At 42.4% G+C, this 25,125-nt stretch overlaps 1 protein-coding gene across 1 annotated transcript; it reads right to left on the reverse strand.

The window, feature by feature from the left end:
* Positions 1 to 3,974: 3,974 nt before the first annotated feature.
* LOC132256667 (uncharacterized) lies at positions 3,975 to 21,518 on the reverse strand. Its single transcript, XM_059753159.1, has 5 exons — positions 21,505 to 21,518; positions 8,835 to 8,905; positions 7,648 to 7,943; positions 7,459 to 7,576; positions 3,975 to 6,961 (listed from the first exon to the last, which is right to left on the reverse strand). Exons 2-5 carry the CDS (start codon positions 8,901 to 8,903, stop codon positions 6,728 to 6,730), a joined length of 717 nt encoding a protein of 238 aa, XP_059609142.1. The 5' UTR covers positions 8,904 to 8,905; positions 21,505 to 21,518; the 3' UTR covers positions 3,975 to 6,727.
* Positions 21,519 to 25,125: the final 3,607 nt, after the last annotated feature.

The following is a 25,125-nucleotide window of genomic DNA, read 5'->3' on the forward strand; positions in this document are numbered from 1 at the left end:
GCAAAACGATTCTGCGGGGATACAATTTTGACTGTAAATCAATTAAAATGGCAAATAATTACAAACACATTGCATTATATTTAATGTTGTGACATAAAAAAGCGCAGTGTGTGGCAATTTTGCAGTTAAAGTGATTTGGGATGATATTAAATAAACTTTTTTTTCATTGGCCAATTTAATTCAACTGAAAAGCCCTAGAAAATTGTGTGACGCTGAAAAACATCAAGTCGATTTATTTGTATTATATGGATAAAAGTGTGTACAATTTATTAATGAAATATTTATGGGTGACTTTAAGACCCTCCATAAAATTGAGGGTCCTGGGCGAAAAGTTATCATTCCCTAATGAACAACTTTTCATCTTAAAATTGCTTTCTGGGGTTTTCAACCCACTTTCTGGGTAGAATAAATTTGTGATGACTGTTTGAGGAAACACGGTGGAAAAGTCTGTAAACTCTGTGAAAAGTTATACCCATGTATTCTCAATTAATTAGGGAAACTATTTGTCTGTGATGATGAAATTGTCAAGTATTTATTGGGTTATTTGTGATGTTTTTGTAGAACCCCCGAAATTACCTTTACTTTATTATAGAGGAAAATCAGAAAACATTAATTAACCAATAGCATTTTCCTCATGATTTATGAATAGGCGCTTTAATGAGTGTTTCCGCCACAGAAAGTGACTAATTTCACAGACAGGAAATAACATGGGAGAGCTTTCTTGCACGATATCATGAAAATTGAACGAGATAATTATGATATTTTGCGCTGTGCCGAAGGAATTAGTTGCAAATTGGAATTTTTCTCTCAAAATCTCTTGGGTGAATTTAATTTTCGGAGCCTCAAGAAGCATTTCACCGGGCGTGTAATCACACTTTTGGGAGAGTGAGATATGATTTATTGAGCATTCTGCTTCCTTGGTCGTAAAATTCTCTTGATGTGTATCCCCTTAATTGCCTAAAATGTACAGTAATTCTCACATAAACATAATACCTCAATTGCTCGGTAATTTTCCATCCAAAAAGACTTTGTCGCCATTCCAACAATTCCTTGTGAGTAAACATTGCCGGCAATGGAGAACTCAAAGCAACGTTGTTTTCCATTTCACTGATCGATGGATTGAGTTCAAACATCGGATGGCATTTAATAAGTGCCATCATCAAATATTTAACGATCGTGATGAATAGTCCATTGGAAATACATCCCAGTATTATTTATTGTTGTCAATCGCTTGGGAGACTTTCAATTCAATTGATATATTTAGGGTAAAGCTGACAAAGACACACCTCAGAGCGCTTGCATAGGGGAGATAATTTGTTGACAGGGTTGAAATTGAAATTATAGCCTCTAAGATTAGATAGGATGATATTACTATGTCTATGCTTAAGATTAATATGTATTAAGAAGCTTTCTGAAGCGCTATAAGATTTCCATAACGAATTGTAATAACAAAAAGCTCAAAAATTCGTTATTTTAACTGAAAAAATCAGCTATATTCGTTGTTAATTCCACCACGCGTGGTTGAATTAACATTTACTTAATCAAAAAAAACTCAAAAATTATTATAATAATACCAATTACAATTTAATTGAATATCCGAAAAGAAAATCAACAATTTTCATAATAAATGTTAAACCGCCGTGATAATCACGCAATAATGCTCTCGTGATCTGATAAAGCTTCCGCAATCATATTTCATACATATTGCTGAAATAATTATACAGCATAATTGATTTTCATCAATGTTTCATCACATTTTAATATATAATTGACACTGAATTGAAAATTAACAATTTTTTATTAATTAATTTTCAATTTTTCAATTCTCCGAAGCACTTCAAATGGAAGGATTTTCGCACAGAGAAATTCTCTACGGATGTTGAGGGGGGAAAAAACATCCTCAAGCTCTCAACGCTTCGGTGTAAAATTTCTCTACCCTTTCCGGGAAATTCTACACGCTCTGGTGTAATTGTAGTTTCCAAAGTATCGCCACATTTTGGTTATTAAAAGGTATATGGCAAAAGTTTGCGGTGTTTATCTTCCCAACTCAAGGATAACTGATAAAATACACTAAATTTTTATCTCACCTTCTTCCTTGAAATTTCCTCCGTGGCACAACTTTCAAGGGTGACCTCCGCAAGCTTACACGTGTTCCAAAGTAAATTTGCGATGACTCTTGCCATTTCGGAGACAATCTAATCATTCAGTGTGGCGACAGTCAATATATAGACGGCAAAAATAGGCGAGTTGCTGATATTGCGATAAATTTCCCGGGAGACGAAATTGTGTTTTGACCAAAAGTTGGAATTTTCTTTGGGTAATTCGATTCCCTTTCTCTGCAACCCGTTCGCTTGGCAACCGGTCTTTCAATTTGCCTCAATTGCTCATCTAAGAGTGCCATTTTCGCGTGGAAACATCAAAATATTGGATTACATATTCTTGCCTTTTCCACAATGATTTTCCACTCAGGGAATTACAGTCTCAAGGAGGGATATGCTCATGTGTACATCCGCCCAAAATTCCAACAGAAACAATCATTGTTTCACTTTCAAATGGAAAATACTTGGCGGAGGAGAGTCTCTGGATGAAAAACATTTCTGTGAATTTTCTGTTTATTTCTCGCGTGTGTGGGAAGCCGCAGGGGAAATTCCTCATTGGCATCTGCAAATACGCCCAAGACAATGTGAATTTCCTCAAGCGTCGCCATGAAAATTTAATAATTTCCTCTCCTCACCAGTGAGACACTCTTAAGATTGCTCGTGACAAAAGACTGAAGAACTTCACAGAGTGCTTTCGACCGAATCTCTCTCTTTCTCTCTCTCTTGCGTCCTTTGACAAATTGCCAAAAGTGAAGCGATTATTTTCTAAACATTTGTCAATGCGGAATGGGTTGAAATGAGCCAATTTATTTGTGGTGTTTCCCATCTGGCGAACAGTGGAATTGCCTCAAATGGATGTCCTTAACTTTTCACATTTTACACCATTAATTTCTTATTTATGGCGGCAGCTGAGGAAGTTTTTCCTTTTCCTCTTCGCACGCAGGAAAGCGAGTGTTGATGCTGAATTAGGCAAAATTTCCCCTTTTAACGCAAAAACACACAGTCTAACTCATCCTTTTATCCCAATCAATTACTATTAGTGCGCGATATACACACATAGTGAGATAAATGAAATCCTGACACATGAATAAATCTAATGATTTATGCATTGAGTTTTTAGTGCAGAAATGCATATTTGAACAGTCAGGATTGTGAAATATTTACAAATGTTCACTGGAGCATAAATCATATTAATTAGTGAGATTAGTAGATGAGTATTAATGTCACTTTAGAGTGATTTAGAGGGCTTTTCCGGACTGAAAATGGATGAATTTGCAAGCACTTCGCGAAAAAGCAGTCGAAAACTCTTCGACATTGAACACAAGATTAAATTGCATAATTTCTTTTTGTCCACCATTGCAAAAACAGTGAAAAAGAACATTATAAGCAAGTCATTGATCAACCTTTTTTCCGAAGAATATCTGTCCGCCCCCTTGGAGAGGAGCTTTTGTAAGAGTTACGAGCCAAAGTGGCGCTTAACGAACGAATATTGAATTCATGAATTAATCTAGTAATTTCAAAAGGAATAATGAACTTGAAATCCTAGAAATTCTTAAAGGAAAGTCAAAATTTCATGTCACAAGTAATCTTAGGAAGTTTTGGAAATGAGCACAAACTTTACCTGGTAGTTTCCAAGGATTAGAAAGTGATGATTTAGTAAAGATGAGCAAGTTATAATCCTTTGTTATGTGTTTCAATGTCAACGTTCTTAAGGAAGGTCTAGAAGTTGTGATGCAGCTCAGAAACCTGGACCACTTTTCGGACTCTTCGGCTCCCATTTTTGCCCTCCTTGGTGGAATTTCAGCGTGAAGTAGTGGAGAAGAAAGAGCAGAAGTGCTCTAAGAGATGGAAAAACTTTCAGGATTTTCTTTACAGTTCTTTCTTTAATGTCTCCTCTCGAGTTCACAGAGAAGAATTACATTCTTCTACGCTGTGTTGTTCTCTTCTTTTTTTATAAAATATATTTAAGTATAGATAACACCAGAAAACATTTTCACAATAAATTCAGTATAATCTTCATAGATTTTGCTGGCTAAATTGTAATCATAATTCATTTTGAAGTGTTCATTTTCTGTCCATTTCAATATCTCTGCCATTTATCATATAAATTCATTAGTTTCGTATTTTTATATCTTCATATTTTAAATGGTAGTCCGAATAAAAACACGTAGTATGTATGTGAACTATAAATTATTGGATGTGTGTATCCTCCAATGCTTTTATGCTTCATGTCATAGCGTCGGGTAAACGAGCACGAGAGAAATGGCAACAAAGTGAATCGTAAAAATGTTTGGCACCTATTTTCCTCAAAGGAATATGACAAAGGGCGGGAAAGTGCGACAGAGAGAGAGAGGGAGAGTGAATGAGGGAGTGAAGTGGGCTGTAAAGCTCTTCCTTGGCGGCCAATAAAAAATTTCTATCAACATTCCTGCAAATTCCACATAAACTTTCGCCCATTTTCCATCCAACGGCAGATGACAAATTTGTCTCTCTGCAACACTGGGAAAGTCTTTTAGCTAATTTTCTCCTGTTTGATTACTTTACAATTGATTTTCCCTCATTTCCTGAGTGAAATCTTCACGATAGATTTATATTAGCGCTATTTTCATCCGATCAATCGTTCGGATTTTCTTGCTTGTTTTGGATGTTTCGTGAAGCTTTTTTTTTCACACTCCGTGGGAGAAATAGTATCTCACGAAAAGCTTCCGCAGGTGAATTGGAAGGGCTAGTGAAAGCTCCCACAGTTTCATTCATGGACCGTGATGGATGGAAGTGAGGGTAAAAAGTGTATAAAATTGCACTCATCGTGCTGACATAGCATCTCGCAGACAATGTAATTTTGCCTGATAGATAAAATTGTGTACATCACATGGCGAGTTCACAAGATCTGAGCGGAAAAACTCTGCTCTGCGTCCATTGGAAAAAGCCCTCGCTGCGGGAACATTAAATGCAATCGTAAAGTTTGCAGCCTGCGGCCATCGGAAATCTAATTGAATAATTCCCGTGTCTGTTCTCCGGACTTCACGGGAGTTGTGGCCATAATTGGATTGTGTGGGAAGTATATTTTTTAACATTTTGCAATTATGAGAGGCGTGCATGCTGGGGCAAAAAAAAGACTATAATGAGTTGAAATGTTGAGATGAATTCAATTAGGGGCGGAAAATTTGTATCCCAAAATGTTAACTAGCGGAGTATTCCCTTGTTGTGCGCTTCCACTTTTCAAATTTATGCGCATAGTGATGAGAACCCGCGTGGGTGGGGAATTACAATGATGCAGTGAAAGGTTCGGCTACATATCAATCAATAGAGCTTATCAACAGCCCGAATTGCTAATGAAGTCTGTAGTTGTTAAAATTGATCATTTCTTCCCTTATCTCTATCGCCAGAGCTTAATTTCCGCTCACTTTTACTGCAGTGTTTACTCCGCTATTCAGCGAAAAGCAGCACCCCCAAGAAATTGCTTTTTATCATTTTCCCACAACAAATTCACCCAAACTATGATCGCAAGCTCATGAATTATAATTCTTATTGCGACAATCTCCCGTCTGGATCACCATAAAACTGCGGACCGAAGGAAATGCAAGCGGCAATAAATAAAATTGATATGATAAAAAGTTATGTAGAGTGAAATATTGGGGTTAATTTTACTCCCTCATAAATATTGCTGAGGTTCCACGGGCGCACAAAATACGTATAGAGCACTTTTACTACCGTCATCAATGAAAGTTTGCGCTTAGTGTTTGCCAGTGTATTGAGTCAATTAACAATAAAAATTACCCCGATGGCGCTATCTCGGGATCCTATTAAAATCGCTTTGCGACTGTCGCGTTATGGCCTCAAATATATGGCTATATTTAGCCAGGACGGGGTTTTAGCCGCCCCACGCCCAACTTCAGCACGCGTCATTAAATTCCAGCCCAAATTTAGTGTCCGCTCATGTTAACCTTCTCACCCATCCATCAACAGGAGACGCCAGGCTCTCGCGAGACGCCTTTTTCGCCCCCCCGGGGGATGAATTTTTATTCGAGAATAGCTTCCGCTTTGTGAATGAGGAAGAGCTTTCGCAGCCGCTCAATCGGTGTGATGATTCAAAAATGTTAAGCAACCGTCGGAATCCTGCTTATGATCCCCCAATTAATATGTCCAACATTTTCTCGTGTGTGTGTGATTTAATTACGGTGATTTATCTACGTTCTACGATTAGCGATTGATACACATATATGCGATGTTGATTCTTTTTTTGCCAGAGTGAGAGAAAAATGAATGAAAATTAGTGAGATTGATGAACACGCTCGCTTCCAACCCCTAAAATCAGTCCGATAAATTTACAAACACACGCACTCGCACGGGTTTTTTTTCTGCGCAAAAAAAGACTGTACGCCTCGACAATTAGTCCTGCTCATGGCCAGCAATGGTGAGAGATAAAAAAAATAACCACTGTGCAGAATGAAGTCACTGATGAACCGTGAGTTAACAATGGTAAATGGCTATAGCTTTGATTCTCGCTGAAATTGGTGGCTCCAAACACGCAGCTCAACAGTCAATAATTGTTCCATCGCGAAACTTATCAAATATGTACACACAATCCTCAGTGGCATCTTTCGGGAGTGAGCTGATGGCGGGGGCAGTTATGTCACCGCCACGGGGCTGCAGCGCCCCTCGTCGTCCACACTCAGGTCGCTCACGGACTCGCTGTTCGAGAGCTCCTCACAGCCGCCAGAAGTGCAAAACTTTTCCGGGCAATCGACCGGCCGGCGGGCTTCACTGGCGTCCCCGCTGAGCATGTCCTCCGGGCAGCCGTAGTCCACCCTGAACGAATGGTCCGAGTACGTATCGGAGTCATCACAGTCGAAATAGCGGCTCTGCCGAGGAGAAATGCATTAGATTTCGAAGCGTGAGCATTGGCGCGAAAAAGGATATCGCTCAGAGTCAGAGTTGAGAGGCTGACAAGATGAGGGATGAAGATTGTGTGTCGTTTCAGAAGCATTTCATCAACTTTTTTCAACTCTTTCAAGCAATTCTGTAAGAGAATTTGCTTGAGATTTAATTCCTCAAATGAATTCTGAGTCTTTGTTTCTCAGAGCAAAGATTCTAAAAGCATTTTATGCATTGTTTGGATAACATTTGCTTCTGCACACAGACTAGTTTCACTATCATAGGCAAATATCTACCCTTCTTGCAAATCAATCACAATGTGATTAGTTATCTTGCAGAGGAATTCAATTGTGAATTCAATAGTCTTTCACACGAGACCTAAAGTGACCTTTTCAGTTGTCTGTTTGCAGCACTGATATCTCTATTCCATCCGCAATCTGACACCCTCTCAACTCTGCCCGGAATCTCCTGTCGCTCATTCTACCTGACAATCCATGCACCGGCAATTGTCACTCAGTGTGCAGGAGAGCCCGAGTAATTGAGCAGCCTCACGATACAGTTCCGTGCTCGATTTGCGATTGGACTTCCTCCATCGGCTGGAACTGCAAAAGGAAAGCGAACGTGAGAATTTGCATGATGATTTTGCGGCGAGCTTTGGCACACACACACACACCTGCTCTGGCCGCTGCTCGTGGTTGAGAGATCTTCGACGCTGTTCTTCTTCAGCTTCTCATCCTCGAGGAATTTCCAGAACTTGCACTTCTTCGCCGCAATGTTGGACGACTTGAAGATGGAGGTCTTCTTGGACGCCTTGCTGGCCGTGGCCTCGACGTCGGCGTCCGCGGCGATGCGCCCGGGCAGTGGCGGGAAGGATGTGGGCGAGGTGGGCTGCGGCGACGTCTGCGGCGTCTTTGACGTATTCAGTGCTCTGCCAGCCGGCGATCCGAACAAGTTTATCATGTCGTACTCCTGCAAGTAAACAATTTCTCTTCAATTGCTGTGTTTGCATGCGTCTGACAAATCCTCTGTGACAAGTTGTCCTGGGGAGTTTAAATGCACCATGATTGCTCGTGCACTCAGAGGAATTGGGTGTAATTCGAGACACGAGAGAGATTCTTGGGATTTGCCAGAAGTGGTTTTTCGGGCGGTGACGAAAAATAATAACTTCGCGAGAACAGTTTATCGCGGTTTATGCTGTGTGATTTGAGATGCTTATTCTCTGTTCGTGCGCTGCTTATTTGCATCAATGAAATTAATATCACAATGCATGAAAGTTGTGAGGTAGATTCTCAGTCTTTATGCAATTACTCAGCGACTCAAAGTTATGGTTGAAGCATGTGCGGAAAGTAACTCGATAATTTTGCAAGATGCAATGCTACAGAGACGCAACTTCGAAGATGCATTTCACAGGGGGTGTGGGGCTGCCACCCGCTGAACAATGCCACAAGCAGTTGGCGGGAATCCGGGGAATGTCTACTTGAGCAAGACAAACACACACACACACACACACACACTTCCTGGGGGGCACAATGGCTCAACTATGAGTGCTGCTTCGCATTCTTGTGCATGTGCGGGCATGCCGATGGACACTCCTCGTTGTAAATTTTGCAAAGTTCCATGAGAAAGTGGGGTGTTTGCGTTTGAGAAAAAGCGAGGCACAGGAGGAGATCGTTTGCCTGGAAAATTGGTCACAAGAGGAATTTCTCCTTGGCAGGGCATTTCATGACATGTTTGTGAAAGTTTTGATCGATGTGGCGTCGATGATGGGTCGGAATGTGCATTGTGGTGATGGAATGGAGTTAATTGAAATTTCCACTTAAGGGAGGGAGAGGGCGAGAGACCCTTCGGCGCTATACTCACCCCATAGCGATAGCTGCTGTTGAGGACATAAATCGCGTTTTTATTGCACTGGAGAAACATGTCATCCATCTCTGAAATTGCGAGAATACAAGACACTTTCAATGCTGTGTACATTCCTAACAAATTTCAATATTACATAATTTCATGCATAGCCTCACATCCACCCCAAATATGGCAGGATGTGTGCGGGCACCAGGATAAACGTCGAGGCATATCCCCACGTTTGACATACGCCAGAGCAGAGGCATGGATTCAATATTCTCACCCCACTTTTGGGGTGTATTTTATTAATATTAATATTTATTGTCGCTGAACGACGAACACGTTCCCTCATCTGCCGCATTCATGCTCATCTGAGCTCCACGCACGAATGTGGATTTTATCTCTGCGTGATGGAATGAAAAAACGCTTTTTAATTCACATTTCCCGCATGATTTAGACTGAAAATGGCTCTATTGATTTCCTTTGGTGAACTCTCTCTCTCTCACCAAATTACCTGCAATTGGAAACGCGTGTCTTTTTGGCTGGAAAAACTGGAGCAATCAATGTTAATTTTTTTCAATTAAATCCAATCAGGATGTAGGACAACGGAATGGATGTCATTAGGAGTGAATGCCATGGTGTATTTTTCCCCATTCAGCGGCAATGCTTTTGGGGGTGAAATTTCGGTGCCAACCCAGCAAATTAAGGCAGAGCGCCAAACATCACAGGTGATTATCTCCAAAGAATGGCTTTCCAAAGGTATTCCTCTCCCCACAACCACATAAACTAATAATGTACCCCTCCGGGCGTCCCTCTAATTCACTAATTAATTAAAGTCTCGTTAATTTCGCACACCGTGAATTTGTATGCGCCTCGGCCCTGAGGCACACATGAAGATTGCGCGCCAGAGTGAATTAGAGAGATGAAATGCGAAGTTTACTCGCCGGGGCTCACTTTGACTCTGCGAAGCCTAAAAATAATGCACTCAGTGTTGGCGGTTGGGGCACATGATGGGCGACTGTCGCATGTGCATTGTGAAAATTGTGCTTCAGCTCACAACAAATGAGCTTCATTCCGCTTCGTGTGGCCGGGAAATCTTCTTGTACAGTGTTAAATATTCAGCTGGAGGTGAGAAGCTCATGCCAGTGTTTCGGCAGAGGCGGGAAGATGGACGATCCGGGCGCTTGTGGGTGGCGAGACCCGGGACATGTAACAAATTCTTGTGTCACATAAAATATAAAAGCACAAGACGTAAACTCTGCTGCGATGTGTTTGATATTAATGTCACCATCCGTCACCACTACGGATCGGAGGACATCGATGCTGATGGTGTCGTCAGCATGGGCGGCTCGTGAAGGATATGCACATCATTTATTAAATTGTTCCGTCATCTGAGAGTAAATAACATCACAAGCCCTGTTTGTCGGGAAGTCATGAACTGAAAACGAAAATAAAATAACAATTTTAATCCCACCCTCTTGGCGCACGCCGAGGCATGACTTTGTTGTTCCATCAAATGAATGGTATTTGCATTTTTTTTTTACTGTTCACAGGGTCACAGCATTTCGACACACACCATTTGCTGCGCCCTGAGACCGTCGGATTTGTTGACGCTTTTACTGCAAATAGACTCGCCGCAGGTAACATTCGGGCGTATATCGTCAATTGGGGATGCTAACGTGTAGCAACTCTGTTGTGTGTCTTCACCCTTCAATTGCCGCCCCTGTGAAATTACAGAAACGTGCCGAAATTACTGGCCGACATTAAAATGTCTCCGTTCAGCGTTTGGAATCCGTGAGAATTATGTTCTGAGACCACTTTTCGCTGTAAAAGAGTTTACAGATTTGATTTCGAGAATCAGCGAATTTATTATTATCACAAAATTAGCTTGAAAATGCAAAAAATTTGGCTGATTTCTGCTAAAATACAAGCTATTCAGTCATAATAGCAGCGTTTGCAGTGGGGATCTATTGAAGCTGAGAAAGGAGTGCTAAGACTTGCCTAAAGGAGCTTGGCAGCGAGATTTCTTATTCGATAAATCGTGGATTTTGGGTGTTTTCACCCTTCCAGCCAAACCCTTTTCCCATCCACGCCCAATTGGGATGAATCGTCGTGAATTTGCCGGGAAATCCCGTCGCTGAAATGTAAATCTGGTCACAGATAAGAGACTTTTCGCTTATGCTGCACTAATCGAAGTCACACTTGAGAAAACTCTCGAGGGGAAACTTTAATGATGGCATCGTCAATTTTACGGTGTGGGTGTCATCGTGTGAATTAATTCAATGGGCGAGTGTAGTCGTAATTGCAGGAATATGGAAAGTATGGAGTGTGTGTGTGGGTGGCACACTTCGGGCGACTCGACAGCAACTATGAGCTTGAGATTGATAGAGATCTTTGAGGGAAGTTGCCTCATGGAAAATTGCCACGCACTCCAAAAGCACATAACTTATTCATCCCGCAGCCGGGATAGTGCGACATAATTGTGGATGAAAGGCAGCATGAGGAGAGAGCGGTAGTTTTGGGAAACAGTTGCCCCAGAATGTTTCCAGATGAATAATTACAGATTTCATGGCGCCCCCCAGACAAGAGGCGTGGAGAAGAGACTTTTCATCTTGCCACGGAAATCCCTCCCGAAAGCTCCGCCACAAAAGCTCGCCGCCCGAACGCCGCGAGGTTTGGGGAGGAGGATTTATCATTAATTGACGAAGGGTGGATTTGCACACATTCTGCGCTATCTGTGTGAAAATCTAATTAATCCCATGTGGCGGTTGCGAGAAATGATTGCCTCAAAGCCACATTGCAGGAGAGAATTTTAATTTTCAAGTCTCCTTTTTGTGAGCTTTTCCTCTCCTGGGGAATGAAATGTTGTTTTTTTTTCATCCTGCGCTCTCCCGTGAATAATTCAATTCCTAAATTATATTTCACTCTGCATCGCACATTTTCTCTCTGGAGCCATATATAGCGCATATCTTATGAATGCGGTGCTAAGAATCATGAATAAATGATTGAGATGATGATTGATTGCGTCCGAAAGGCATGCTCGACTGGTAGCTTTTATTTAAAACTTCCACCGAATTGCGAAGTGAAGTTTTCATAGATGAGCTTATATTGCGAGCTTTTCTCATCAACTTTTCATAAGCCTGCCATGCTCGTTTCCCTCCAATTCATGTTGATGCCAGAGAGTGGTGGCCCGAGGCTAAAGGAGTGCCCACTTAAGGCTGCACCGAGCACAATATAAACCCCGACGAGTTATGCTCCTGACGTTAAAATCCCATCTAAAAGCCGTCTGCTGCACACAGTCGATACCTTGTCAATGCCTTTTTGCCCGTCCCTTCGGGCATCCAACAAGTTTGTGCACGTCAAGCACAGCGAGGTGAAAGTTGTGCTTTAAATTTCCATCCCTTTTGCTATGAATCTTAACGAAGATCACACGCATTGGACAGCTGAAGTGAGGAGCTTGACAGAGAGTGAAAGCATTGATAAAAATGCTACAATATTTTATTCAACGATGATATTTGCCGTGTGGAGATTGTCAGAAGAACTGTGAATAAAATTTTGATGAGATTCTTTATGAAATTCCACCCCCTGCGAGAGAGCACATATATATATATATGTACAGAAAAATCCCATTGCAAAAGCCATGTGAAATATTCACGCAAAGCTCAAACGAGGATTCTTTTTATGCAGCAGCATTAAAATATAATTATTTGGAAAAGAGTCCCTCATGCTAACATCAAATATTTGGACAGTCGGAGTGGTTAATCTCTTGTTTCACGAGTAATCCCGCTTCGTTGTTATGAAATAACTTTCCAATCTCTCTCACATGCGAGAGCTTTGAATAATATTTTATGCAGCAATAATAATTTGAGTAACTAGAATTACTTTGTGTCGAGCACTGTGTGCTGAAATTTATTATTATAATCTGTCTGTTCTGGCATTTCAGCTGGAATTGGGTGAATTTCTAACACTTTCAATCCATCACTTTTTACGAGGCATAGTTTATGTTCGTCTCAGACATTTTACATTACATACTTTTTCGCTTCAATTTAACAATGATCGACGATCTTCTAATTTTCACTCATTCTTTACGCGCCAAATTTGCCGAAGTATTTTTACCCCGTAAAAAGACACAACCCGGAATTTTGACTACCCCAAAAGTGTATATTTCATAAACAGCCATCGGTCCATCTGTCCCTGGCTGATGCCATCAAGCTGGGGCCGTCGTAAAAAGCTCTGTGCTGCTGATGGCGCAAAAACAGTGCGTCCAAATGGATTGCGTGATGCAGCGAACGTGTCGCAATAAAAATTCCCGTCGATTTCCAAATTGCAAATTCATGGGCCCGACTTTGATGGGCGAGATGCCGTCGTCGTGGGTGGGTTTTATTGAAATTCCCTTTACCTGTCTCGCTGCTCGGCGTCACGATGAGCTTCTCGCTGCTCTGGGAGCCTGTCGGGGGTGCCAGGATCGTGGGCGGTCTGTCGTGGATGGTGGCCGGCGGCAGTTGCTGGTTTTTCCGCTGCAGTTCGGAGCTACACCATGTAGTCACCCACAGGGATTGCAGACCTGCCGAGAGAGGGAGACAAACGCACTTTCGTCAATTTGGCGCGAGACTTATCACATGGCGGGCAAGTTGCGATGTGTCAGGGTGAGATATACACTCCACCATGTGGGATTTATGTGATATCTTCTTCCGCCAATTGTGATTTTCCACCCTGGAGGCGCTTTGGGGAATGTCTGTGCGATTTTTTTGCGCAACCCTCATCAGCCATGTCACAAATATATTTGTATGTGTCTCTATTACATTTATACACCAAATTTATCGCCATTTCCTGCCTCTCTCACCCACTCTTTCTCTCTCTCTCGCCAACCCTCCAGCGAAGTCTCTGTGCGCATCCCAAATGATCCACCCACTGCAGTATCTTCACAAGAAACATCCGAAGGGTTTTCATTTCAAATTTATCCTCCAAATGGCACGAAATCTCAGCTCGAATGATAAATCGCGCTCCTGATTTTCCCATTTCCCCCCCACACTAAAGAGATGCTTTATGCTTCACTGCAACTGCGAGTTTAAGGATCTGATGGATTTCCGCGCGTGTGCTATTTAATTCCGTCACTAATGAAATTCACTTTTCGTTCAATTTACTCACAAAATCGTTCATCAATTTAAAATGCACAATAATTTACTGTCGCCACTCAATTTGATTGCAATTCCATTTTATGCTCACAGCGAGCATAAATGCAAATTCAAAGACGATTTTATTCTGTACTCAGAAAACAATAAATCCCCCACACACACTTTGCCAGCGATCGTCGCCATGTGTCTTTCCGGGCTGGTTGGCAATGTATGAATTTCTGGGGATTGATAAGCCTCCCGCATAGGCAAAAAGCATCGCCTCGGAGACATTTGAATATCGGCAGTGATTCTCGTTGCGTAACAGAGACTTTCTCTTATCAGCCCGAGTGTCACAGTCAATTCGGGGGCTTAACTTGTGAATGTGCGACTCCACCCAATCATCATGCGAGTCTCTAGGAATATATATTCGGCACTGTGATTTTTTCCCAGCACAGTCCTTTTGTCTCGCGTGTGTGCTTTTTTCCTGTCGTCGCCCGAGAAAATTCAAGCACCATTTAATCGAGCCCCCGAGATTGATTGACAAAGTGTCTCGAGCAGAAATCATAAAGATTCCACCGAGCATTATTAAATTCACCCTTGACCCTTTTTCTCTGCCACACAGAGAGTGGTGAAAATTTCACCCCCGGGTGAAATGAGTAAAAATCCGCTGCACGAGACAGATGGTATGAAACCCACTGCAAATTTATCCCTTTGCTCTGTGCTCCCCATTTTTATTAATCGCTCGTCTGGAGCTCTGTGGGTCGTTCAACTTTCGTCATGGAGCAGCAACTTGGCGTCCAATAAACATTCGATTATGCCAGGAATGCGGGACAAGTGCCAAGCGAGGGGTTTATGGCACCCAGTAGGGTTCATACTCTATACTTCACAACAACAGCATATTGAAGACACGAGAGAGATTGCGTATTGATCTGACAGAGCATAAGAATGTGAATAAGAAGCAAGACTGTCAGAATGTCAGTCTGTTTCCTTCAAGCTTTTGGTTCGAGTGTCGTCACTCTTACGATCTTTGCAGCATTTCCACGTCAACAAGTGAGATCGTCACGTCACCAATACTGTAGATTGCTAATTTGTGTCACTGAATGGCTTAATTTTTCCCGCCACGCTGAGTTCAATCATACGGAATTCATGGGAGTCGAGAGCTCACGAGCAATGATGGATTTTAGTGCGGAAAAGTGAGGTTACATAGCTAATTTGGCAAATTGAGCAATCACAAACAAAGGAAAGTCTAAAAAATTCAGAAGCATTTGAAATGGCAAAAGAGGAGCAGACGAGAGTGGTGAATTTGGGGCTTCATTGCCTCCAAGTACATGCTCTCGCAGTATATTTTCCGGTGGAAATTACCAGCGGAAATTTGCGCCGCCCAAATGAGTACAATTTTCGAGCTCATTACACCAGCGGACAGAATTAGTGTAATAGTCCTATCCTGACTGTGAGACAGCAGTGGCGCCCCTTGCGTAGGAAGCGGCAAATGAAGTGGCAATAATTCAAAATACACACTCAATGATGCAAATTGGCGCGTTCGCCTTCCCAGAATCACATGTGAAGTTCCACATCAGCGCCCCAGCGCCTCATCAGGCGGGGAAATTGAATTGCTCTCGATGCGGGGGTGGTGAAAATGGCTCACCCCCGCCATGCGATGCTAACCCCCCCCGCGAGGCAGACTCCTTCGGCCCAATGATATCCTCATTTGGAATAGATTAGAATTTACGTGTGCTGAGTCCATATGAAGCATTGTCTCACCTGAAATTGCCGTCTTCGCCACCTGACTCCCGCAGACACTTTCCGCCAGACTTCCAGTCAGACTTTTTCCGCACGCCCCCCAAACCACCCGCACAGGCCGCCCAATGGGTGGGCCTGGAGGCGTGAAACAAAAGATAAAAAGCAGAAGAAGAAGTTTCCCGTGCGATGGGGTGGCTCAGGAAGCCCCAAAGCGGGTAAATCAACAAGATTCGCCGTGGGGAGGCTGGGATTCCCAGGAATACGATGAGCAGAAGCACTTGACGGATAGGGGAGAGCGGGGAAGCTGTACTGTGAGCGAGGAGCTTATGAATTGCAGAAGAAATTGCCTCAGGTCATAAGATTACTATGCGTTCAGAAGCTCTGAAATGTGATTTCTTGATATAATTGCAAATGAAAATGCAAAGGTCATCCCAATTGAGCCCGCACTCTCCTATTCACCATGGCATGGGTTGAAAGTATGTCCAAGAAGTGGATAGTATTTATTCATAGATCTTCCAAAGGGAAATGCTTTAATTTCTTTAAAAAGCAAATGTCGCTTTTCCGCCGCGCGAGGAATTGATTGCCATCAGCGTGACATAATAGGGTGGCTTTGCGTGGGCGACAGTATCCGATTCCATGAACTGCCATCGCTGAGAAATTGGATACTGACAAAGCGTGTAAATTGCATATTTAGCGCCCCAATGCTAGCATTAATTGCGAACATACCAAGGGCATCGCGCATTATTTACCCACAGCGAGTTTACAAGAGTCATTGAATGGGTCCGGATAAATTACATGTGATGCCAATTAATCCTGCGCGGCTATGCTGAAGTGGACTGAAGAGGATTGAACGCAGAGATGAATATCTCTAAGAACACTTGTGGTGGAATTTTTCCTAGTAATTTCCTGCAACTCTTCCTGGCTGCCATGCAATGATTGTTGGGTTTTAGCTTTGCCATTTCCACTCGAGACCGCACGAGCGAAAGTACCACGAGATTGCCCGTGGAAACATGGGGGAAAAGTTAATGAAATTCCACCCGCAATGGATATTGGGTGCAGCGTGAAAAGAGCCTCAAGTTATGAATGCAATTGTTAAGTCCTCGCCGGTGCAATTCAATTTGCATCACATCAATATTTCATCTCTCTGGCTCGGGCTATTGGAGGAATTTTGCCGTGAATTTGCTGACAACAATGATTTAATCACGACGGTCGAATTTGGATTGCGCTCCGAATGGTTTAATTATTGAGGCTTCTGCTGTTCTCGCTTAAAAATTAAATTATAGATTTTTCTCTGTTTGCTGAACATATAAATATTGTGATAAATGGAAATTGCGGTTTATCTTGCCACGGATAAAAAGCACTATAATCGGAACGTGAGCTTTGCTTAGAAGCTTTTAGATTGTTCTCGGAAGAACACTGAGCTGTGAAAAATCTCCTCGCAATTGAGTATTGAGCCACTCTGCAGTTAGTTAAAGTTTGCCAGGGGGATGCTTTAATGCCACAGAGAATGCACAGCGTCATTTGATCATTCATCATGCAAGGGGTGGAATTCTTGCGTCACGAGCTTCAGGTGAGTTATTTTTCCACCTTTCTTCTGAATGTGTGACAAATGTGGCGTGTTACGGGATTTGTTGCGAAGACACATCAAATGTTGCGGGGCCCCTGCACTCCTCGAGAGCCCCGGAGGCCCATCAGCTGAACAACATCATTACCATTTAGCTGTTGTCTCTGAAGGCTCTCTCTCTCACTCTCTCTCCCACTGCGAAATGCCTGAGAGCGAACGAAAAGCTCTTCGCTGTGGGAGAATTCAATTTTTCATATTCACCAAGTGCGAGAGTGAGAGTGGGAGTCTTGACGAGTGTCTGAGACACTGAGGACAAACCCGGGAGTCCTTCGAGCAGCACACACTCACGGAGGACACGATGATGGGCGCCCAGGGAGTCACAAGAGCAACTTTGCGCCACCCTCGCGCGCCCTGAATTAAATCAGATGAGATCTTGCAAATGTCAAATGTTGTACAGCATAAGCCCTTGTGCTCGTAATTTATATGTCGCGCGACATTCCAAGTTCAGATCCACTCAATTTCCCAAGAATTCTCATTTTATCCAGCCTCCACCAGAGATGGAAAGCCAACAGAACAGAGCTGAGATTAGCTAAATTACACATTGCTGGAATTGGATCTGATCTAAGTGTCATTTAGTGAGTTGTAGACTTGAAGAATACTTTCAAGAAATTGTGCTCCTTTCGCAAATCGGATGAGAACTTTGCAAGATATGCGCAGATATGTGAGAAAATTAAGGAAAACCACAATAAATCCGATTCAATTTAGCACTTTCTCAATCGTGATTGCAATGCGGGGTAATGAAGATGTTGAAATAAGTTTGGCTGAATAAATTTCACCGTGTAAAATGGAGAATTTAATAAACAGAAATAAGCACATTTTCGGGACATGTGTGACATTCAACTCTTTTAGGACAAGTCAACTTGCAAAATATTTATCTTTACGGATCTGTGCAAATGCAAACAGCTGCATTGGCATGTTTTTGCCTTCGGAATCCTCGTTTGCTCTGTCACTTGGTATGAATGCAATAACTCCAACTTCCTCCGCGTGTGACTATAGAGAGTGGCAAATATGTATAATTAATGCTTTTGGAGGTAAAAAAAACAGAGAGCAGGTCAAATAGACAGTGAAAAAGTTTGGCAAATACAATTAAAGCATTTAGTATAGATAGAATTTATAACACAAATATTGCCGCTGGTTTTAAAAAGTGAGCGCAAATATGAAATATACACATTCTGCGATGTGCCTTGCTTTAAAAACTATTGGACCTTTTTTGTGCGCTCCACAGCAAATTGGAGCAGTGTCGCAGGGGCATCGGAATGGAATAATGTGGGTCAGAGACAAGTATTCGGTCGTAGTTGAGAATTGTGTGCCCAATTCGTGATTGCGTAATTATTCCCAGCGACTGGTCCGCACGGGATTCTTGCGCCCCAGTCGAGTCTCATGATCATAAACTTTGGCGCCCACCCGCTGGAGTGCCTTCGCATAGGGACACCCAGTGTCGTCCCTTTTGTCATTCGGCGAAGGATTCACGGGTGAGTTTGTTAAAATCACACACAAGAGCGGAGAAAATGTCAAGGAGACGATCAAAAAGACGAATTGTCGAGCAGTCGCGGGTTTGAGGCATGTCGCGACGTCATTATAAATTTTGAAATTGTTATTGAAGGCCTCGGGAAGGTGACACAGAGTGGGTGGGAAGAGCCACCCCTCGCTGAACCCTCAATTTGATCTTTGGCGCTGCTTTTGCTCTCCATTACTCAATGGTTAATGATGGAATAAATATTTTTTCTGCCCATTAATTTCAACCCAATGTTTGCTCATTGAGTGGACTTTCAGTCTGCTCGAAATTTAACTGTGATTTCATACAAAATACACAAATTCAGCTCAAAAAGAGCTCAAGATAGGAAAATTCCATGTGAAGAATGTTCATGTCATTCCAGAAAGCGGACAAAGAAATGATATGTATAAAGATATTTTGAGGGATAAAAAGCTGCAGGGCTGGAAAGTGAGCGACATATTACAGAAAGTTTCTCATTTGACAGATTTTACAGAGGAATACTGAAAGATAGTCTGTCTTCGGGACTAAAAATAGACGTCAAGAGAGGAGATTTTCCCTTAAATTTAATCACAATGCACATCAAATCCATTCTGACGCAGTGTCACAAAACTTTATTCTCATTATAGTTGAGAATTGTGGGTGAATTGGAAATTCTCCCCGCTGAAATTTCCCGAGAAAGTGAAACTCAGTGGAAGGATGGCCAATAAAAATATGGGGTGAATTGTGATGAAAACAGAAAGTGTATTGAACAAAGAAAACACCTTTGCAATATTGGCTCAGCAGAAAAGTGTGTTTTCTGTTTGCTGGCATTTTCTTATCTCTGCCCAAGCATGGAAAAGTGCGCGCATTGCAAACAAGAAATTTGCGAGAAAATTCAGTTTATGCCATAAAATTTGACGAAAACGTGCCATAAAGCCTAAATCGCGCAAACTGTTTCAGGTAGAGATTATTTTCATTGTATTTTAATCTGATTATTGTGGAAATATTTACCTTGGGCTAGCGGAAAAACTGACTGCCGTGCAATTTTCACGGGGGTTGGAAATCAATTTTGCCGTGTTGTGTGAGAATGACCACTTTTTGGTTGGAAGGAAACGCAATTTTTGCCAAAGCTTTTCCTCTTGTGACTTGCTCAGGCAATTCACGTCGGGGTCAGCCAATTTATCTTCCTTAACACACAGCTGGGCTTCCCCGGCATTTTGGGCAACACGGACAATTCCCAGTGTGTTTGCCTCCTTGTGGACTCCATCAATTCCACCTCAAAAGCTTCCCACCCACTGGGCTTTTCAGGTGTGCCTTTCCGCCAGGGGGTGAGAGTGCCCCCAAATTGTCCGATGGACACAGATTCGCAGCATCTCGTCGGCCTTTTATGATGCTGCCTCCACACGACGGGCGCGCATTTACGAACTGACGTCCGTGCCATAAAATCATACCGAATGCTCCCGTTTCGCCCATAAAATATCACAGCCATAATCAAGAAAATTGACTGGGAGACACATTAAATCCCATATCGACGAATTTTAATGAGTGCACACACTTTCATCTTCCGCCACAGCAAAGTGATTAATTTCTGTGCTCGCCATCCTTGGCGCGCACTGCTTGTCTCAGCAATATCAGCACCTCCTCTCGATTCGAGAGCACACATGTGAGCTCCATAGTTATTTCGTCGATGAATTTACAATAGCCCTAGTGAAACGTGTGACCTCCACCTCAGCCATTGTCATTAAGCAGCCTCTCCAGCCGGAAAACTGGCGAAAGCTGCACAGATTTATCCTCATCGATCGAGGGCAGGGCGAAAGTGGGAAAATTTCAGTGTTTATTGGCTAATTTAGGCACTTACCCAGAGCTCTCACTATTATGGATATTTATAGGTAGTTTTAGAGACATTTAGGGGATGAAAAAACATCGGAAAAGCACTTGGAAGGGCGCTTTAGTGATTGATCACAATACAAGTTTTATTATTTTGTTCTTATGTGCTGTTTTTGATTCAGAATTATGTTCTCTGGCGTGTTTTCCCCACAGAAATCAATCTTTAATATACTGAGACTTAAATGACAGTATAAAACCACTAAAAGTGGGCTTTATCTTCATCAAAATACCCATGAATTTAAAGCTGATCTTATCAAATAGGAAAGATGGGCAGAAAAGGCGGTTCAGCAATGTTCGTGATCTCCAGTTGATTTTGATTATTAAGATTTTTCAGGTCATGTCTGTGTGTCATAATTCAGTCTTGCCCTCAACTGGAATATGGATCTGTATCTCCCCTTTTACGACCGTTCCCAACCCCCCCAGAGGAAGCATCACAATAAGCCTTCGGACGCTGGGTTTGAGGGCGGATGGCCAACAATGGGACGAGGGGCGAAATTACAAATGAAACACAAACATATAACACTATTCTTCCAACCCCTCGCGACTCACAATGGAGCTTCATTTTTCCCCCCCATTTTATTTATGTATTTTTTCCAAGCATTCCCAAATAGGCGGATTGTGTGAGTGGGTACAAAAGGTGTGCGTATCTCCGCATTTCCTGCGTCCAAAAAATCACAATAATGAGGTATATCTCTGTGTACACTCATCCCCAATCATCCCCAACCTCCCGGCGGCCGATGATTATCTCCCACCCACATACGCACACACTGTGGGCCATCCGTGGGAAAGTTTGTAAGTCACGCAATGGCGAGAGGATCGAATTTTTGTCAATGCTGTTCGGGGCCTTACCTCTCTTCAATTCCGACCACGTTTTGACGCCGTTTTGTATTCCTCAGCCACGGCGAAAATATTATGCGAATCGTTGCCAGCACACACCCTCACACGGGGCGGTCGATGGGGATGCTCCAGCTGGGGTGATTTAGTGATCCACCCACCGCAAACACCTTCACATACAATAAGCCTATCTAAAGAACGAGGTCTTCACAACTCCATCACATCACCGGGATCACTTCATCTTCCACCCACTTATTATCTAATCACTTCCATCGAGGGCCATCGAGAGGGTTTGATCATCGCCGAAGACGTGGGTGGACGCTGTCAATGGATATGAGGGTCCCTCGTGAATTCATATGAGACACCCTCGCAGATGAGAGCCACTCTCGGATACTCTGACTCTGGATGGACTCTCCACTCGGCCAGTTAGCGAACCACCATTGCTCTCGACCAGTGACACCGAACTGAGTCTTCTGGTCCTCCGCAACCCGTACATATACTCTCGCGGGCTCAGATGAGTCGCGAGAGCGCGAGAGCCTCCACAAAAAGAGAGGGGAGAGCGCTCTCGCAGAGGGGAAAATGCAGGGGAAGCTATAACATTAAGCTAACCGAACAGAAGATCAAAAGTGCGTTAACCCTCGCACGACTGTTCATTATTATTATTATTATTGTCATCAGTTTGTCATTTCAATGCTAATCGATGATTGCAGAAACAGAGGAAATTGAACGTAAAGGATCTACTATACTTATATTTGGATGCGACGTTGAAGGAAATATTGACATTTGAGTGATTCCTTGAAGATTGTGGTCTCAATACACATCATTCGGCATCATAAAACTTTGAATAAATTGTATTAAATTGTTATTTTATTTTCCTCTTTGAAATTAGGTACATTTGTAGAATTTTGTTAACTTACAAAACTGTCTCTTCTTCTTGCTCGTGTTTCTCTCTCAAGAACACGTGAAGAGAGTGGAGAATGTTCTCTGCAAAATCCCCACTTTTCCTCCCATCCTGACTTTCTCTCTCTCTCAGGAAATTGAAGGGGAAATTGCCTCCCTTTCTTGTCCAGAGAGCGCAATTTTGAAATGTGCTGCTAACACAGTTCCCGAGAAGTTAAGCAAACAACAAGAACCGTAAAATTGAGAGTAAAATTGAGGCAATATTCATTTAGCGGTGTGGCAGAGAGAGAGTGCACTTCCCCTCTCCCTGCGGACTGTCTGGTGGGATGGGGTGGGTGGCGAAAGCTCCTTTCCACACGCGGAAAAATTACTTAATCCACCAGAAAGCGAAATGTTTATGAATTCCCGCGAGACACACACCAAAGGGAATTCAATTTACATTTTTCCCCAAACCACCAAACTCCCCTGTTCGCGGGTGAAAAAGCTCCCAAAGCTCCACGTCTGGCTCATGTGGTCTGGCTGCGGTTCTTCTTGCGCTCGCAAGCAACATGCAGAAGCACCCAGAATTGTCCCTCGTTTCCATTTTAATTAACATGGTCAGGTGCGGCGAAAGGAGGTGAAGATATGAAAATCATCATCTCTCTTTGTTGCTTCATTATATTTGCATTCTGTGGCGTGGCCGAATAATTGAAATAATCTGTTTCATTCAGTGAGAAGCCCATAAAGCTCCGCCGACCATTCACACCTGAGATGGACGTGAAATTTAATAAAACTCCTCTTATGGGTCATTTCTCTCCTCGCGCAATTCCGCCTTTTATATGCTTTTGGGGTAATGAAAAGTCCTGCGAAAAATCTTCACGCTTCTCTCAATTCAATGGCGCAAAATGGAATGCATATTTTGGCTATTTAATTCGCCGAGTCAAAGGCATAATTGGACTTTTTGGACTCCGGGAAAAATCCCCTCGGTAAATGGCGGGGAAAAAAAATACCCAGCGAAATGGTTAATTAAAATGCTGCTCCGCAGTTGAAAAGCACCTCTTCGGCACAAACAATTTCAATGCGTCCGCCCTTTTGTGTATTATTAATCGCATATTTGGCGTGGCTAAAGCTATTTAAATAATTCATTATTGTCTGATGAACACGTAAGCACACGTAAAAATTAATATGAAAATGTATGGAAAGCTCGGGAGATCAGAAAAATTAAAATTACATATTCCACCCGCGAGCATGAGAAACACTGTGTGCAATATTTTGCTTCAATTAAGCACAAATTGATACATTTTTTTCCGCTGGAATAGCATTGATTTGCATATTACAGGAAATTTGTCAGTAAGCGCGACAATAATAATTGGATTCCGGCTATGTTTATATATCAATATATTACAAAAAGCCGAGCTTTTAAAGCCACAATATTTAAAAACACCAACTGTATTCAATTTCATTGTTATATTTGTTATATTTGCTACACTGCTGAGGCCATGATGTGTGGTTTAGTGCGAGAGACACACACAAAGGACAAATAATTGACAATTTAGAGTGAAATTTTGTCGCAAAAGCTCCCTTCGTAGGACATTTTCCGGTATTTTGTTGCGGTGCCTGTAATTAGTTGGTCCAAAGTCTTATCCATTAATTTAGAGATAATTGTTGGGAGAAGTTTTAATTGATCAATCCCTGAGAGAGAGGCGTCAAACTTTTCTACACCACTCTTGAGGAGGTGATTCTTAATTAGAAATTTTTGGCCAGTGACGAGAAGACGCCGAAATTTTGCAGTGTGAATCTCTTCGAAAACTTTACACTCGCCACGTCTGAATTCATTTGCAAATTCCCATTCTCACACCGCCAAAACTCGAGTGGGTGGTGTAATCGCTGAGCTTTTTTCCACCCAGACGCCTTCTTTTCGGGGCGGAAGCCAGCAATAAAACGGAAATGCTACGGAGCACCTTGATAGGAAATTTATAGTTTGGTCCTTCTTTTCCCAGAAATACGATGGTTGTCTTGCACTGGAGTAGTTTCGGTTTCTGCCCGTGCTTAGGCTTCAAAGTTTCATAATATTTAAGGGGTTTTTATTGAGATGATTTTCTCATATATTTCATTACATTCGAGGTTTCCTCTACTGACAAATGTCTCTTCCAATATCATGGGAAAATATGTACTTTCTTCGCAAAAGCACAATTTGTGCTTCAGCACAGAGTTCTTAACTCTGCACGTTTTTTTCCGTTGTGATCATGTCACGCGCATTTAACACAAAGGGCTGCTTCTGCATGCATTTTTAATGTGGTTGGATGGCTGGCAGTGAAAGCATTGGATGAAGTACACAATCTTTTTCATTTTTCCCCCGCGTGAAACTTCCATGAAATTCCTCTTTGTCGTACGCCTAGTGAAATTAAGAAATGGGTGTGGAAATTCCTTTCCTGCCGGAGGTGTGTTTTCCATGTTTTGCTATTCCTCACTGGAGTTTTGGTGAAAAATCTGCTCGCTTCTGGGGCGGCAGAGAAATTTGGGTATTCACGGAATTGGGTCAGTCGTGACAAACTAGACACAGAGGCACTTTTAACACTTTCAAACTCACCTCTCGTATGGCAGATGAAATATTTACACGATCACTCGAATGAATGTTTCCCTACCACCGCAGAAACCACAATGTAAGTGGGGAAAATGAGAAGAATCGTCCGTGTGCGCTCTCGAGGGTCCGAACAAAAAAGCCATGAGCAAATTGAATTATGAACTCCCATAAAA

This window comes from Phlebotomus argentipes, unplaced genomic scaffold, assembly GCF_947086385.1.
Source record: "Phlebotomus argentipes unplaced genomic scaffold, Phlebotomus argentipes genome assembly contig_17, whole genome shotgun sequence".
Lineage (NCBI taxonomy): Eukaryota > Metazoa > Arthropoda > Insecta > Diptera > Psychodidae > Phlebotomus > Phlebotomus argentipes.